The sequence below is a fragment of the Cottoperca gobio genome, chromosome 13 (genome assembly GCF_900634415.1).
Source record: "Cottoperca gobio chromosome 13, fCotGob3.1, whole genome shotgun sequence".
Lineage (NCBI taxonomy): Eukaryota > Metazoa > Chordata > Actinopteri > Perciformes > Bovichtidae > Cottoperca > Cottoperca gobio.
The window spans coordinates 11243303-11262644 of record NC_041367.1 but is presented as its reverse complement, the minus strand read 5'-3'; the positions used below and the strand labels follow the sequence as shown (position 1 = coordinate 11262644).

General features: G+C 42.0%; 1 protein-coding gene across 1 annotated transcript in view; it reads right to left on the bottom strand.

The window, feature by feature from the left end:
• The window catches only part of dscaml1 (Down syndrome cell adhesion molecule like 1), a 95861-nt gene extending 78259 nt beyond the window's left edge, over positions 1-17602 (bottom strand). The window contains 2 exon segments of the mRNA XM_029446284.1: positions 6791-7111; positions 17446-17602. Of these exon segments, the coding sequence (XP_029302144.1) occupies positions 6791-7111; positions 17446-17488 (364 nt within the window). The 5' untranslated portion in view covers positions 17489-17602.
• Positions 17603-19342: the final 1740 nt, after the last annotated feature.

Genomic DNA, 19342 nt, shown 5'->3' with positions numbered 1-19342 from the left:
TGTCCGGTTTAACCCATAGTAAAAGCCAGGGCAGGTCTTGTAAACAAACTTGTCTGGTGTCTTCTTCAACCTCATTAAGCGAGCATTTCCCTCTCTAGCCCCAGATTTGAAGTCACTCTATGATTGTAAGGAGGGTTGACACAGAGCTGCTTTGAAGGGGATACACAGTGAGTGGCCCTTGGCCTTTTAAAGAACAACGCCACAGATGCTATGCGACGGCGAGGAGTGGAGGGTTGCTCACGGCCGATGGACCCGTCACATGCAGGCACAAGGCATCAAAAAAGCACCCTCTGCACATGGCATGCAGAGCACTAGGCTGTGAATCTGTGTCAGTGTACAGAAAGCATGGTGGTGATTAGGGTGGGCTTAATGATGAAAACATTAGCCTGTAGCTAACCAAATTATCTCTCCAGTTAACTCCGTCACATTAAGATTAGTGAGAAATGTGAAATGCTGAATCAGAGAATACATTTTCATTAAATAAATTAAGTAAAGGGAAATTAAATTAATGGATTATTTTGGTGAGGAGGAGAGACAGGTCAAGGGCATGCTAGCTTGACTGAATGAACACTGGCCAGTGCTTTCTGAGGTGAACTGTATTACCTATTTGTTTAATAGTGGGTCCACGTGTTCGACTGGATTTTGGTTTGGTTTGGGTGGTTGGCTGCCGGAGGTGTGCTTTGCGCTTATAGGAGCATTGCCACATTTTTCTCCAATTACTTTGACAAATACAAAAATCATCTGATATGAGTACGATGAAAGAAAGAGTACAGAAATCCAATGGGGTCTCAGAAAGGCTGATGTTGGGGAGTATTTCTGGCTATCACTGTTATTCAACAAGGCTTCCCTTAGAAATGAGGACAGTAATGGCTTAACAATGTAAAACACACATACACACACACTACACAGGGAGTAGCCCCGCCCTCCCGTGTTTTCGCTCTCTCCCCCAGCTCTCCAGTGATATAATTAACGCCTAGCCTGAAGGCCAGTTTCCTTGGTCATTAATAATGCTTTATGCCAGCCGCCACTGTCACTGGAACCCAGTGGAACCAAAGCCGATGTCCTTGTCCAAATGGTGGGGAGTCTTTCACCTTAAAGTCCGAGGTTTAATCTCCCAAGTCTTTGTCTGATTCCGTCCATTGCTTTTACACTGTTTTACTTTTTCATAATTGGCTGAACCTTGGACCCTTTCTTTCTTCTTCCCTGACTTGTGGCGGGCTAAGAGTAGACTGGAGTCGAGCAGGAACTATTCTTTCTGCATTGTGTGAAATGTAACCTTGCATCATATATTGTGTGTAACCATGCCAAACATAGACGAGGGTTATAACATTGGATTTTGAGTCTTTAGAAAATCAATTGTGGTGTTACTGATGCTACTTTGTATTTCAGCTAAATGAATGGTTGCAGTAAGATATCCTCTGGAGAGCATATCACTTTTCACTATGTCCACCTGACACACAAGACGCTAATGTGATCTGAAGCCTCATTTGTAAAGAAGTCAAAGCTAAAGGGACAAATAATTCCAATCAAGTCTTCATTTCAGTTATTCACTGAAACAGCCCTTTCTTCTCATTGATGCGATATACCTACAGATCAATAGCCAGGATCGACTGAGTAGCCTCGGCTATTGTGGTCGAGCCAATTCTTTCAATCATTTATTTACTCTGTGATTGACCCTGCTGCCTCTCTTCAATAGCAGAGAAAACCCCCAATGCCCACGTGTTTGAAACAGCTTGTAAAGGTTTGTTGCAACGATGACAGACATCATATGTCAATTTAATGAGAGTTCAAATCCAGTCACGGTCACCTCAGGTTTGTACTTTGAGCTTTGACCCCAGCTTGTCCTACACTTGTTAACCTCTAAGAGAGTGTTGTCCAACCACTCGTCTCCCCATTCAAATCTGTCAAATAAGCCCTGTATGGCAACATCAACACAACCATGTAACCAGCTCCACTAAGATGCAACGGTTATGATAGCATTGCCATTTAACACACGTTCCTCTTCCAAGATATGAAAGACATAGAGGAAAGAAAAACATTACATATTCATTATCTTAAGGCTTGTCACAGGATGCAAATGGTAGCCCAACTGATTTGTGTGTAAATTGCACTCCCCCTCATCGCATGCGCAGCAGAATCATTAGGATGTTACTGATGCCTGACTATATGCAGCCTGGTTGCCTAGGAACGAGCTAAAACATGGGTCTGGTGCACTGGGCGCACTGGGAGGCAAGTCTTGTATCACTGTCGCTTCAATAATTAACGACGGGGAAACCAAATACTGCATTTACTTATTCATAAAGCGAGCAGCAAAAACACAGAGAAGGAGAAAGAGAAAGATAATGACATACAGGAGAAATGAATGGATGCAGGTCTCATTATTGAATGGATAGTATAAGAACAGCAGTCCTTGTGTATCAGGTTCAGGGACCCTACTTATTGTATTAGTAAGGAAATGTCAGCCAGAGAAAAGAGGAGGAGGGCAGATGGAGGAAAGAGATCTAAACACCTGCTGTCTTGGCCCGGGCCTACATAGGTTTGTATGTTTTACTGGGGACAAAGGGGAGCTGAGGTGAGCTCATCAAACAGGTGTCCTCATTTCATTTTGTTAACTTTGTGTAAAGAGATTGTGGGTGCACAAAACAATGAAACCCTCGGACTCAGGCAGAATGTTTTTCTAGCACAAACAACTGTAATGACTAACTGTATGTGCAAAAGTTGTGCTTAGAGTTAACTCACACGTCTGTGATTGGGGCCCTTACCTTGATACCAAGGGTGGAAAGAAGAGAAAGTGAAGAAATGCATTGGGAAGAGATGCTCAGATGTGAGAGGAGATCCTTAAAATACAGTAAGGCGTTGTTCCTGAGGCTATAGATGCTGCCAAACCGCTAGATACACACACACACACACACACACACACACACACACACACACACACACACACACACACACACACACACACACATATACACGCAAACACCCACACACACACACACTCACACTCACACACACACACACACACACACACACACACACACACACATGCACACGCACACTCACACACACACACACACACACACACACACACACACACACACACACACACACACACACACACACACACAGCTTTAAAGGGTTATGATCCAATTCACAAAAATGGCTTAATACTGATATTTTTAACGTGAAATCGACTTTTCTTTGATCATACTAAGTTTAACAACTAAAATCTTTTTTGGAAACTAAACCAATAGTCCTTCTTATCCTTTTGAGGGGGAAGAATAGGTGAAGGTGATGTGTTAACTTTTCAAAACTGAAACAGCTAGAAGTTCCAGCCTCCACGGATGAGAACATTTACATATGGGTAAAATTAACAACAAATACAAATATCAAAAATCATTCTGTTTATCATTACATGGAATTCATTAGTATACGTAAAACATTAATGTGTGATCAAAGTTCAGCCAACCAAGTAACTGGAATATTAAAGAAGATATTAAATAGAAAAAATTATGTTTTCGAAATAATAGAACGAGAAAATACAGTTTCTACTGTATTTATGTGTTTATATTTTTGTTTGTTATCAAAAGATATCGCTTTTAAAAACAAGATTTTGCATGTTTGGCCAATTTACCTTAAATCGTAAAGCCTTTTTCCTTCCAAGCATCCATTGGCTGTAATTATTTTCCATAATGGTATGACAATTGAATGGCAGACTCTTGAGTTGAACGTCAAGTCTGCTTTTATTTAGTTTATTCTGCTTTTCTAATTGTTATCGAATTATTGTGACACATCTGGACTTCAAACTGCATCACTATATAACAGTAGTTGGGAAAGAATTAATGGAAACCAATGGCTGCCTAAAAAGTAAGAAAATACAACATGCATTTGCAAATAATCAGCAGTAAGTACTCATTTGAAGTAAAGGAGCTAAAAACCTGCAAAAACACGGGTATGGTATGAGAAGGAAAAAGTCTGGGATAACGACCATACACACTTTAGTATATGGTGATACTTTCTGTAACTATTTGTTCTCCTAAAATTATCTAATATGTAAAGAGGTCTCTCAAAACTCATCCTGAAATCTATCAAACAATACTTAACCAAATATTAAATGTATGCAATACATTGGTATTTTGAAAAGACGCTATGAAAGGAGCTAGAGTAAAAATAAATACGGAAAACTGCCAGAAAACAAGCCCCAATGAGAGAGCCAAATAAAAACATATACAGTACAGGAAAACAAGCAGCCCACATAGTGATGTTCATAAATGTAGAGCTATCTAGACAGGTGCTAGTGCTATTATTGGCCCACAATCAGCATGCATGGGAAAGGGTGAGAAAGAGGGGGAGGGATAGAGAGAGACTTGAAGATGTGAAGAGAAGGGAGAGAGGGAGGACGAGACGGATGGCGAGGGGGAGTGGGGGAGTGGGGGTGGGGTGGGGCAGATTTTTTGGGGGGTGTCACACTGTGAGCTGTCAGCTGCCATCATTCTCCTGCACCACCTGAGACAGGGCATGCCACACCCTAGCGCTCACGCCTCTGTCGCCCATGGCAACTGCAGGGTTGCGTATGTGTGCGAGCGTGTAAGTGAGCATGTGTGTGTGTTGTGTAGGACTCTGGAGGTAATGAGGTGCACACACATGCACGTGAGCCCTGGTTATGGAGCTGTGGAGTTGTGATTGCCTCAGCATTTAATTGATTAATTGTTGTAATTATTTGGGCGGGAAGGTCATCCTAGCACTGAGGCTGGCTAGAAGGTCACTCTCACGCTGGAGGGACTGTCCTCCTCTAGGGACCACACAGGCCATATGGGTGTGTTTATAAGTGTGTGTGTGTGTGTGTGTGTGTGTGTGTGTGGTGGGGAGGGAGACAATCCAGCAGAATTTTGGAGAATAATTTTGTTCGTATCCATGTGTGGGGTAGGGAAGTGCTGACTGTCTCTTCATGCAGGATTGATCAACACAGTCAAAATGTCTGCCTGGCTATTACCATGACCTGAAAATCCACTTTTTTTCATGGTTCTGTTCACATCTTTCCATGTATGTAGCTGACTCTCCAAAATCCTTCCTGCCAAACACCCTGACAAAGAGCTGGCAACTAAACACTAAGAGCCAGCTTGACGAAAATGGCTGTCTGTGTGCGTGTGCGTGTGTGTGTGTGTAGTTAGGGGACTTTCCAGTCCATGGACAGATGGAGAGACTGGGAGACAGGAGGCTTGCTGGCATGAGCTACACACAGGCTGGTGTGCATGTAAGTGTGTGTGTTTGAGTGGGTGCATGCATGTGCATAATGCATGTGAACATACATGCATGCACGTCTGTTGTATACATGTGTATCACATTAGGTCATATGCATGTGTTTATAATGTGTATTTGTGTGCGTGATGAATGTGAGAAAGAGCAGCAACACCTTCCCGCAGTGTGTTCAGCACCTCTTTCCAGCTTTGACCTTGGCAGGGAGTGCGGACAGGTCACCAAACCAACTGTCTATGTGGCTGTGTGTCTGTCTTCTCGTGGATTTTTAATACAAAAAGGGTTAAGATGCTGCACTTTGAGACAATTTGTCCCCCCTGAGAGAAGTTGTTGGTTTCGGAAGCTAATATGACCGCCGTTTAGTTGGACATATTTACAGATACAGGGACGTAGCTAGGTGTTCTGCAATGTGTGACAAAGTAAACTGCTCTCAGCTTGGTGTTCAGATACATTTTTATAAAGATGTACCAAAGTGATATACTTGGGAATGACAAGAAAGATAATTTTAAGTATAACTTCAGCAATCTCAAAGGGGTTCAGTGTTATCTCAGACTGGGCTTGAGACTTACATTGTTAAACAGAAAGTCTGTGTTACAAACTGGAGCTGTGGAGTTTGAAAGATGTGGGCGTTTACCAGGTAGGGAGGATTTAATATAAGACTATATTCAGTTGCATTATGGGAAATGTAGGATCCTGCGCTTTTTGAAACCTGACCCATACGAGCGAATGGAAGTCAAGATAGCAAAACTTCATATTTTGAATCTGTCTCTTGTGAGTACCCCGTCTTAATTAAGGTCCAATCGTAAAGTTCTGGAGTACGTCTAAAGATTTGACCAGTCTAAGAATTAATTAATCATTGGAGCAAAAAGTGTGGAATCCAGAAAAAGTACTGCCGTGTGACTCAACACATAACATATACATTTTATATGAAGAATTCTATCAATAGTATACATGTTGTGGTGAACCACAGCATCTCCAGTTTGTATCCAGCAGGAGCCGTCAGCTTGGCTAAAAATAATCAAAATGTTGTCAGATAGAGATGATTAAAAACTGTAGATGCTGATCTCTGGAGTTGAAAGTTACAGTAGAGTAAAGAAAGATATAGTATAAAGTTATACCCACTTCTACAAGCTGACTCCACCCCATTTAATGATGCCATAAGGACAATTTCATGGCAGTCTGATTTAAGTGTGCAAAAAATGTTTAAACCCCCAACTCGTGGAGGCTCTCCGTGTCACTCTTAATAATGTTAGCAAGCCAAATGGAGGGGCTACTGAGCCAGGTTAGCATAGAGCTGCGCCTTAGGCATTCCCCACCTCACTTTGGTTGATTTCCAAATATATAGGCAGTGGGGACAGGCAGAAAGTCATTAACAGATAGTTCACAGTTCATGTCTCTGGGTGCAGTTTGATGGAACTTGATTCAAGAGACATAAAAAAGCTAAATTAGGGTAATGTCAAAATTCAAAATACCTTAAAAATGCATGCAGAGACCTAAACTCTTGGCTTAGTTTGCATTTAGTGTGTCCAACCCTCACCTGCTTTGATGTGGATGCTGGGGCTACGAATCTTTCCTGCTTGGTTTTCAGCAGTGCAGAAGTACTCGTTGTCGTGGATGATGCTGTTATAGGCGGAGGGGGAGAATGAGTAGAGCTGGAGGGTGCCGTTGGCATGCACGTGGCGGATATGGGGCACGTCGTAAATGTCGTCTCCGGCAGCCAGGTACCAGCGCAGGACGGCATGGGGGGCGCCGCCCGCAGGGCAGGGCAGGGACACCCCCACCGAGCTGGAGAAGGTCACCCGCTGCAGGGAGGCGTTCACAAAGTACAGCCGCGTAGAGACAACATCCTCACTGTTGACTGTTGGGATGAGAGACAGGGAGACAGAGTTAGTTAGTTGGTGTTAGACATATAGGCAACATTCACATATCAAACGGGTATGAAGAGAGGGAGCATGTACACTTAAAACTGATAATGGAACGCTTAATTATTTTCCAGTATAAAAATAAAGTTGGAAAATAATAAGACATAACCTGCCACAATTTACAAGGATGAACAATATAAGAACAACGTGTTAACACAGTCTGTGCACAAATGCATAAATTATTTACGAAAACAAGTGATTGACAAATGTATGGCACAACAATGTTGAGTTGTTAAGCCAGTGGGAGCCAGAGCCTTCAGCTATCAAGCTCCTCTCCAGTGGAACCAGCTTCCAGTTTGTGTTCGGGAGGCAGACACACTCTCCACATTTAAGAGTAGGCTAAAGACTTTCCTTTTTGATAAAGCTTATAGTTAGGGCTGGCTCAGGTTTGCCCTGGATCAGCCCCTAGTTATGCTGCTATAGGCTTAGACTGCCGGAGGACACCTCCCTGCTCTCTTCCTTCTCTTCCTCTCTCCTCCCCTCCCTCTCTCTTCTTCTCCCTCTCTATCTGTATGCATTTATGTAAATGTATGTTACTAACTCATCATCCAGGGTATCATCCCCGGAGTTTCTGTGTCTCATGTGGCAGGTTGCCACTGATAAAGTCAGGATCAGGAATCGTGGCTGCGCCTGCTGCCCTGGTCCTGCTGGACACCGGGAAGCCTTTTTGACATTTTCCTGGATTCATCCAAACTTTCTCTTTTTCAACACAACATAATTTCTGTCAAATGTTGTATTTGTACTATGTTGTTTATCCTGTACATACAACATCTATTGCACGTCTGTCCGTCCTGGGAGAGGGATCCCTCCTCAGTTGTTCTCCCTGAGGTTTCTTCCATTGTTCCCCCTTTAATTATGGGTTTTTTTTAGGACGTTTTTCCTTGTGCGATGCGAGGGTCTAAGGACAGAGGGTGTCACACTGAGACAGTTTGTGATATTGGGCTATACAAATAAATTTGATTTGATTTGATTTGATCTAAACTGGCTGACTAAAGAGGTTAAGTTGTAAGATAGGTATCAGGATATCCTCAGAATATATATTTAATTGCCAACACTTTTTAGCAAATAAAACATACCTTGTCGAACTCCCCCCAAATTTAAAAATAATGTGTTCAAAATTATTACTTGATTCAATATTATTTTATAAAATGTCTTGATAATAGTGTACCATACCATTTGAAAAATAGAGAAAATAAATGTTTATGTTCTATATTTGATTTGTCCCTGTTCAGTATTGTTTTGTTTTTTAGGGACAGTAAGTTCGAGAGATGAAGTTAAAATAATTTCCATGAGTCAATTCACTGGAATAGGAATATTAATATTTTAAATAGAGCATGACTCACTTTGCAATATTACTAAAGAATGCTACCTGATCTAACAAAAAAAATTACAGACACCCACATACAGTACACAAGCTGCTCTACAGGCATTCAGGTCACCTCAACCCAAACAACTTCCTCCCTGTGTGCCAAACTGCAGCCATCCACCTCATCCCAAATGCATTATCCTAATATCTTTAATCTAATATGTGTGTCCAGAGAGACCTTTGGAAATCTGCCTCTTCATAGAAGGGAAAAATGGGTCACATAACTCGACTCCCCCACCAAACACATCTTTTCTGTTGACATCCTTTTATATCATTCAGGTCGTCAAAACAAAGTATTCACACTGGCGTGATAGCAAACTGCTGCACTTCAGAGGCTTGCTCAAGTCTGTCACTGTATGTACTTCTCTATCTGTAGCCAGACAAGCCCGAGGAGCTGGATACCACAGATGTTTGCTGTAAAACAATGATATTGTGGCACAGATGAAGAGCTATAGCCAGATAAATTGTCCTTGGGGAGATAGACCATCATATATCCTCTCTCTAAAATGCCCTCTTCCAGTGTAGAGTGGGGTAGCTAGGCATCTTTTCAGATCTGTGTGTTTCTGTGTATGCGTTTGCTGTGACCAGGGGGGGTGGGGGTGTAAAGGAGTGTAAAGAAGTGCTGAGCTCAGCTTGGCTAGCGGCCAGGGGAAGACGCTGTGCCCCGAGCCAGAGAAGTTTCTTCTCAGACAATGATACTTAATTAATCCCTTTTCCTGGATTGTGTCAACAATGCCCGGATTAACCCTATCTCTTTAATTCTCTCTGCGCTCGGAGAAAATAGGGTGTTGTCTAAGACACATACAGTGGAGATATAAAGACACTATCAGATGTCATTTAGGCTTTAATTTCTACATCAATGGACGTAATAGCTATAAAATGAGAGACAGAAGCCCACTGGCTATCTTTCTAAGCTCTTAATTCATGGCAAGAACAAGGATGAATGGCAGATACAAAAGACCATTTTCCTATCTGTTCTGTTCAGTATTAATGTAACATGCAATGACATGACGGTAATAACACGACATGAATGGGATGAATCACATGAGAAAAAGGCTCAAGAGTAAAATGCAGGGATAAGGGATAAAAATCCAACCTGACATAAGGTGATTTTTACTCTCTCCTCCATTGTCTGTTCTCTGACACATGAATCTGTCTGCATCCTTCTATCTTCTGAGATACGCTTCTTTTTCTTTTCGTTTCCCATCTCCCATCATTCTTTCACCCATAACCCCTTCAAGACACTTCCTCTCGTCTTTTCCTGCCACACTAGAGACAGGCAATGTTATGTGATTGGAATTTGTATGCCAGACGCAGAGAGTTAAACCCACATAATCTCCTTTCACATTTAACACACACAGTCTATCCACTCTGTAATCGCACTGCCGTGGGAGGCCGTGTCCGGCTTCCCTGCTTCTCATGTATGTGTGGGTGTGCAGCGGAAGGAGAGATCGGGGAACCAGACGGGAGCGCAATATTGTAGACAGGACAAGGGTGGCTGGTCTGGGGGAAAGGTGCTCAGGTGCAAAGGTGTTCGGATGCAACCAAGCATGTGTGTGTATGTGTGTGTGTGTGTCTGTGTCTGTGTGCGGTAAGGTCAAAGGGATAGAGAGGTTAATGTTAAATGACTGCTTATTCTTGATGTCAAACTCAGCCAACAGCCGAGGCTGAGGTGTGCAGGAAGAAAAATGTGATCGCTGCTTGAGGCACGGCAGAGATGCTGAGGAGCTAGAGAGTCGTTGTTCTCATGCCTACCAGCTAAAATTGGAGCAGATCCTCTGTGTTCAGAAATCGGAATTCAGGTCAAGTTGAATCCATGCTACCGTTCGAATCCATGTCAATCACTCTCACAGGCAGCTAGGCTGACTGATCTGCACTTTCAGCACCACGGAGAGCCCCACAATGTGCTGCTGGGTGAGGAACACATGGAAGTGTTTCCATACCGCGCAAATAAGGAGGAAGCTATTAGCAGATGATACCAGTGACAGTGACCTGCTTCTCTCAACAAATGCTATTTTTAGAAGCAGAATATTTTCATGACAAAAACAATTTACTCTAGCTTTAAAAGCCCTCATGAAATAAACTATCATTGTATAGGAATTTGTGTTTAGAATAATATCATCCTTTCACATCGCATAATAAGTTCAGTCAGACTAGTGGTTCGCAACCTTTTTTGTCCAATGCAGCCCCAAAAGCACGACCAAATGGGCTCAAGTATCCCTTTAATTGTACACCTTTGATGGATGTGATTGCCTTCATGGAATTGTTTAATAGTATTTCAGCACAGACAAAACTATAGATGTGGTGGATCAATGGCTGCACATGATCCTGAAATGATTAGGTTTTGTTTCCTTTTTACTTATTTATTTTGGTCAAGTTTGCATTCATTCATACTACTACTACTACTACTACTACTACTACTACTACTACTACTACTACTACTACTTGCTAAGGAAGCAGCTGCATGTGTCAACCATCTATTTTTGACTTTTATGCTTACTTTCTAACTATTTTCATGCAAAACTTGGCATTGAGGAATGCAGGTACTATCTGGTAACTGCAGAAGTACCCCTATAGGATAAAAGTACTGCTGCTTTTGGTTTCCAAACTTGTGGCTTTTCCCCCTTTAAAATAAAGCAATTACTAGCCCTCTGCAACCGCTTGTGACCAATTTAATAAAGGAGACGTGTTTTTCTTGTTTTATCCAAATAATTTCTAAGCCTGAAGAGGGGTCCTGATCCCCAAGTTGAAAATCATTGCTCATTCCCAATATGCCCCAAAACTGGATAATCTTTTCAAAAATAAACAAACCTTAAAAGCATCATATGGTATTAAAAATGGCATCAACTAATTCAAAACAGCTTGGATGCAACAACTCAAACTCAGAGGGAAAACCTCTAAAAAGCAGCAGCTTATGATGCGATGGCTAATCGCTTTGTCCTGTGGTATGAATTCAGGTCACTGAATTCCCATACACGCATATTCACACATATACACACATACACACACACACACATATATACACACACACGCACGCACACACGAAAGCAAAGTGAGCCGACGATGCCAACCACAAGTAATGGTTTACTCTTTGATTTCAAAACATCAAAATGGAATGAGGAAGGATGAGCGTGTGAAAGAATGGTTAAGAAACTTAATCTCCCTCAAAAACGATCCAAATGTTGTTCCTTGGCACAACAGGTCATACACATGAGTGAGCTGTAATTTGTTGTTGGTCAATAGTGGAATTATTATTTTTTCTTCCCTGGAGCCTTGACCTCTTCAGGATATCTGACAGTTAAGGAGTGCCAATGGGACAGCAATCATAAGCATTATTTTCAAAATATGGTAGGCTGCATCAAGTTGCATGATTAAGGACACAAACAAATTATCCTACCCAGAATCCTCCATGAAATTTAAATAAATTGTATAAATGATGACAGGGAAACTAAAGAAACAATGTTATCAATCATCAACTGTAAACATCTCATGCAAACAGCATGAAGCACTATAACCTAGTTGTTCCTCTTTATTTGGGCAACATGTAACCTCAGATGGTTATCAGAGACCTTTCATAGCCCCGGGCTCCCTTTCCAGAAAGGAGGAGCAAAGGAGCAGCACTCATCCGATCATAACCTGTATGCTTATTTCCTTCTTCAAGCGCGGATGCGTTGATTACAATAAAGAAGGTCAAAGTAATTTAGGGTGAAACCCCCAGAAACATCTTTCCTGTGTGCTGAACCCCTTGTAATCTTTTTCTATCTTTGTTCGTTTTTTACTGTTTATTTAACCTTCACTTTTCTTTTTGCCAGAGTTTCCTTTTGACTCAAATCTTTCTTTGCTGTACACTCAAATACATGTGCACTTTTTCCTCCTGTTTTTGCAGTGGATATGAAAATGGAGTATGAATATGTATGCTGGAGAAGCAAGGATATTGCCTATGGTGAACCGCTATGCATAATGCAGCTTTTTCTGTCTCATCTACATTCATTCAGACACACACACACTGAGATTCATACCATCACGTGCATAGAAAAACAGAGCTATAAATCCCTCTCCTTCTCCCTCTTTCTCTCACACACACACACACACACACACACACACACACACACACACACACACACACACACACACACACACACACACAGTCATAAAAAAACATTTCAGATTGCATATATATGTTCATAATAGCAAGTAGATTTTCTATGTGGTGAACCATGTAGCATTACAGATAACAGCACACAAAACACATTCAGGCCAAATAACAACTGAAGCATGGAAGTCAGTGGCAAAACAGTCTTTGCAGTGATGCTTCAGGAAAATGGCAGAACATAAAAGGGAAAGATATGATCATATTTGATAGCGGGTGCTGCTCATTTACTATACAATGACTCCAGATTGAGATATGCATTAGGGTTACATGACAATGCGCCTCTCTGCCTTTATATGTATTCAGAAAGGAAATCATTTCTAACATAGTGTCATTTCACTGGAGGAAACAGTGTAGTCAAGAAAGAAAAACTGCATGGCATGATATCAGGGATTTGAATACACTATGCATGCACACACATACTGGGGGGGGGGTAAACAACCCCTACACACAGTTTATGCACTGTCAGTAAAACATTAGGCAGCCATTTCAGCATTTGGAAATTCATATCTCCTACTTCAAAAGGATGATTTCCGTTGTTGAAGTGAGTGTCAGATTTGTAGAGATGTGTTTTTTTTTCTCTCCCTCGGCAGAACAGGAGAGAGAGAGAGAGAGAGAGAGAGAGAGAGAGAGAGAGAGAGAGAGAGAGAGAGAGAGAGAGAGAGAGAGAGAGAGAGATAAGAGAGGGAAAGACAGAATCGATTGTGAGATTCTCGAGTGGTTGTTGGATTCTTTTGTCATTCAAGACATCAATCTTTCTCCGTGCGTAATGGAGAGGGCACCGGGCTACCGGACACTACTGTTGTGCGTAAAACCTGTTGAGTGAGCGGTCAAAATCCACTTGTCTGTGTGACAGCTTAGTGCAATAACGATGTTGTTGCTATGGGCTTTAAGATCTACAGCTGTGTGATGATAAACAGTCAGACATTTGGGAATGTTGGGATTGTTTTTTCAAAGTGGTGCGTGACAACTAAATAGGCTAAAAGCACGATTATCCCTCTTATCAAGTCATTCCGGGCGCTATTGTTCGCTTTCAAAATCCTATTTTCCTCATGCGAAAATAACAAAAAATATCCAAATCAATTTGTTAGGAGAATTTCCAGTTTGCTTTTTTGTCAGGACAACCGCAACTGAAATGATCATCTCACACCAATTGGCTTACGTTTTCGTGTGATTCAGGACGAAGAAATAAATGTTCAGACTGAATATTATGCCGATGGTGCTGCACGGGTCAACTGCCAAACGCAGAGCGCTAACACTTGACAATGAAAAGAGGCTTTGCTCGCCGGAGCACAACGAGGGAGGCGAGTTAACCTGCGAGTGACATGTAGATATTGTGGAGCTGTCTCTCTATTCAAGAAAACTGACAGATGGTGCAGACACAGCGCGACACAGAGCCGGAGAAAATAGACATAGGCCTATAGTGGGTCCCTATTCATGTTTTGAGCTAGTGTGACTTTTTGGAAGTGTATTGATCTCAGTTCGGTGTGACTGTGTGAACTTTACACACAACTCTTTAGGTCTGTTGCTGGCACGATTATGTAGTAAAAATGTTGCTAAAGCACGTTATTGAATACTTGGAACTAGAAAAACAACAAGAACTCCTACACATATACTCTCTCCCTTCCAAGTTCTGCACATTTATCTGTATCACTTTGTCTTTCCGTCAAATAGACAAAAACAGGCAAACGTATATGTACTATACGTCACGCAGCAAACCTCCAAGTTCCCAAATAAAAACAAATCCACCCGGATTTTACACCGTGATATTTAGAGATAGAGGCAGGGAGATGGGAAGAAAACTCCGAAGTTGTTGTCACACTACTTCCATCAGCTACTACAACCTCAGTTGTCCAATCCAGATGCAACATCTCTGTGCGGGTGTAGCCTATAGCCACCAGTCTGACTCATCGCGCAATTACTCGGCTCCCCCTCCAAGCACTTCTCCTCTAGTTGGAATCTGTTTTGATTCTATATGTACACACAGCCCGCGGTCTGCAACGCTGCAAATTAGCGGCTCAGGCCGGTCTCAAGAATATACAGGAGTCCCTTGTTAAGTGATATTGAAATGTTGTCTTATTTACTGAAAATAAGAAATAGAAATGTGCGTGAATGACAACATTTCATCTTGTCAGATGCTTACAGATAGACAAGACAGACACACATTACAGGTCTAAACAATTGATTAAAAAAAAAAAAAATGTATTAAGTGCAGACAAAATATGGGCCAAAGTGCTTTACATCTCTGCAGGAACACTGTAACAGTTAATGTTCAGTTGAATGTGGAGTGCGTGTTGCAGGAGGCCTGTCGACCAAAACTGGATAAAACCGGAATCACATTAATTGATGAAATAATTATAGCAAGAGCTCTCACTTCATCACGATCACTCCATTGCTTTTTTCCTTGAAATCTGTACAATTACTGTTTGAATCTCTTCAAATTCCACACCAAAGCGACTGTCGTTTTTCTGACTGATTTAGACATACATTAATTGTAATAATTATTTAAGCCTTTTCCAATTTCTCAGGCCCTCTTCTGGCCTATCAGGCCTGAGAGTACATTCCCACACAGCCCTCAGCTTAGTTTGTCTCAATTTTATTTCCATAAAATGACAAGCAACCTCCCAAATCATGACAAAGAAGAATGAGTGTGTCCTCCCCCATCCTCTCCTTCTATCTATCCATCCCTCTACCCCTCCTCTCCGCACTCATGGGTGCAGGTGTGCTGATATGCAGCCAAACCAAAGCAACAAACGGCCAGTAATAACCTAATGATGTCAAATTAATGACAGAAAGAAAGAAAAAGAAAAAGACTAAATTCTTTGAAAATGATGTAGTGATGAGATCTGAAATATATTTTCATACTAATGTATAAAAATAAGCAGAGACTTGTGTGCCATTCTAGGAGGCGCGGCCGAGCCAGGAAAATACGCAGTACTAATGCATATGCATGTATGATAATAGACCTACATTTACCCCTCAAAATAAAGTTAATTAAAAAATATACATATCTAAAATACACAAGAGCCACATCAGGCAATATGTCACAGTCGATTCGTGCAAAATGAGCGGAACATGGCGTTGACAAACAACGGAAAATGGAAGTTTGTTTTCCACTGCGTTATCTACATCTCTCCCATCTCAAGCACTCTTTCCGCTCCAGTGGCTGTTTGCAGCCTACAACCCTCCTCCCCTCACACACACACGCGCGCGCACACACGCACACACACACACACACACACACACACACACACACACACACACACACACAGTACATCTCGTTCAGTCACGGGACAGGGCGATGTACAGTGTGTATAATCGAAATAGACCCTGTAATCCAATTACATACAACAAAAACAACACATAAGTCCTCGCCGCAGCTGCAGCCTGGCAGAGGGCACTGCCAAGGCCAATGAGACCAGGACCAAGAAACACGCGTACTGACCACAATTATAAACAAATGAATAAGATTATTTCAAATGTGTCAACTAATAAGGTTTATAATCAGGCATCTTTAGTTATAGATCCGTGCGTAAAGAAAACGGATGAAAATCAAGTGAAAAATCTAATAATTTTCCTCTATTGCGTGGTTGTTAGTTATAACAATAGGGATTCATAAATAACACAAATAAAATATCATTGTATATTTAAAAAGCAAACTGAATCATTATCTTCCATCTGCAGTATTTAGAGCGAAGCCAATCAGTAGAATGTGGTGCCACAGAAAATGGTGGATGAATAATTAGACCAGGGATGATAACAACTGAGTCTGCATACACTGACACTCCTACATCTTATCAAAGAAAACAAACTGGAATATATGGCCTCGTCTATTAAATATCCAACTGGGGCACATTATCTACAAATTAAAGGCCAGCGCTCAATACCCCCAGTATCAGTTCACACGTCTCTCATAAAATGTATTGACCCTTGTTGCCACACGCACCACACGGGCGCACACAAACTGTTAATGCACTATTTTAGTGCTCTTTACAAAAAATTAGCTGATAGAAAGGATGTGTTAACCCCTAGGGACTCCCCCTCCTCTCCCTCCCTCCCCCCCCACGTGCGCGTGCACACCCACACACTAACATCTAATTTGTGTTGGGACAGGGCAGAAAAGTCAGCAAATACATTAAACTCCTCTGCCCTCTTGGACTTTTGCGAGTAAACAGCCTACAGCTTTGGCCAACATCAGCGCTCGAGGTCGCCAGTCTACCCGTGCGCGCGCCTGCAGATCCTTATCAGCCTCTCCTATTCAACAGCCTCCATATTCACGACACCTCCACATATTCATCATGCAAAATGCAAATGCCGTTGTCTTTTTCCTCTTGACGAACACAGTGTTCACTTTTGAAATCTATGTGGTTTTCTAGCTGTGTGTCCAAATTAAGTGCATATTGATTTTATGCCCATGAGCCTTTTTGTGATCGTTTTTAATCATATTATCAGCTGATCATTATGAGGCACTGAGAACGCAAGAGAAATCCGAGCACTCGTTCAGGAGGAAAAAGAAGGCAGATCAGGACAACATAATTTCAAAACATTTCGAAAAAGTTACCGGTCTTCCTCAAAAGGTGATTTAGAGTTTGATTTGATATCTCTGCCCCTCCTTTGTGAATTCAATCAATTCAATCAAACATCATTTATCAACCTGACATGCTAATAAACACGCACAACCAACTTCAGCATTGCACTGGAGAGGAGACAGCATGCAGATAAGAAACACTTGAAGAGACACGCTCTCAACCTACCTTCTTGCAAAGAATACAGCAGAAGTAAAGTTACAAGCCACATGCCATTAAAAGCAGTTATATTTCACAGGAATGTTGTGCAGTCCCCCAAGAAGAGTGCACGGCGCAGCGGTCGGCCAGGCGAGGCTCCGTGCTGGACTGGTTCTGCTGATGCTCCCCGGCGGTCTCTCCAGCCCTGGTCCCACACTCTCCGGCGCCGAGAAACGAGCCGCGGAGAAAGTACCGCCTCTGCTCCCTGTTCTCTCCTCCCCTTACCGGGACAGGCTGCTGTCGCCCCACCCCCGGTATCCTAATGATGCACCGTGATGGAGAGGTGAGCTATACGCACTAATGGGGAACCAAACGGAAACTACTGGGAGTTCTGGATGAAGCGCGCTTTTATCCGACAGCTTGGTGGAGTTCCAATGTCAAAGTTCAAAATGTCCTGTCATACAAGTCTATGTTCTACGTCTATGAAAAGACGAAGAAAAAAAACAGCCGTTTGGGCAAATGCCTGCGCGTATTTCTCATGCAAATCAACTCAATAATTTCCATAAATCAGTTGTCATTGCTGCAGAAGTGAGCTCAGAGAGTGAATGTAAAAGCGACAGAATGTGTTATTGTAAAGTTAGAAAAGAACGTGGGCATTTAGGAGTGCGGAGTCCAGGTGAGGAGGAGGAGAAGGAGCGCAGAAAAGATTAAGCCTGTTTCATTCAAGGGGAAAGTGTGAATGTGTTCTGCGTGGCGCTCAAATCACTTTTCTTCTTAACAGACAAAATAGTTTTGATATTAAAACGCAACAAATGATCTACAACCAACCTCATTAAAAAGGGCGTGTATACTGTGATCATGTTTTCAATAAATAAATAAAATTCGATCTTTGACACACACACACACACACACACACACACACACACACACACACACACACACACACACACACACACACACACAGAGGGAGAGAGAGAAAGTGTGCACTCACAGACAAAAACAAAACGTATTGTACTTACTGTATATCTATCTTAACCATTTAGTTATACTAAAAAACATAAAAAATATTCACATGCATATGGCCTAATAAATAATACAACATTTAAGAATACTGTGGGTTGAACAGACTACACACTACTTTAAATAAACAACAGGAGTGAAGAAGAAGGATGTTTCCAAACAACCTGTTCTGCAGTCACACAAGCCTGATTTACATGATGTGTTTACACTGCAGCTTAGCATATTCGCATCAGCCCCACCTGATGCAGTGTCAGTAGTACCACTTTACTGACTGATCTATAAAATCATCTTCTTCTGAAACAAGTTTTGCAGCGTCATATTTCACCCTAAATCAATTACTAGAGAAAAGCAATCAATGACCCACTTGGCCGCGGATATTTCAACACTGCCTCATTCAATCCTTTCCTCTTTACTGTCATTCAGTTCAACCCCAGAATAATCAACCCACAATAACATAAACACCAAAGCACAGGTGATAGCTGTTCATCCGATTCAGACCTCCCGCATAAACTCTACTCGTTGTCCACTCAGTCACACTACTTATATGACATCAAACACCTCTACTTGACATAACCTCCACCATCACTCTTTCTGTGTCTCGCTCAGTAATGTAATGTGCCGTTTTGAGTGTCGTAACCAAACGTCGTCCTGGTTGTGGAATGGAGCTGAGGCAAGCTGTGGCCTCTCTCACTCCCACTGAAGAGTAGTGTGGCAGGCAAGGCAGCACACTCTGCCTCCACTCTCTCATTACGTAACAGGTGGAAACACACACACCCACGCACCCTCGTATGTCTTGCTCTCTTTCAAACAGACCTACAAACACAATCCACATGTGTAATTATTTTTTTAGATGAACATGTTCAGCTTTATGCACATCCCCCAGCCACTAACCATATAGTCCAGGTTT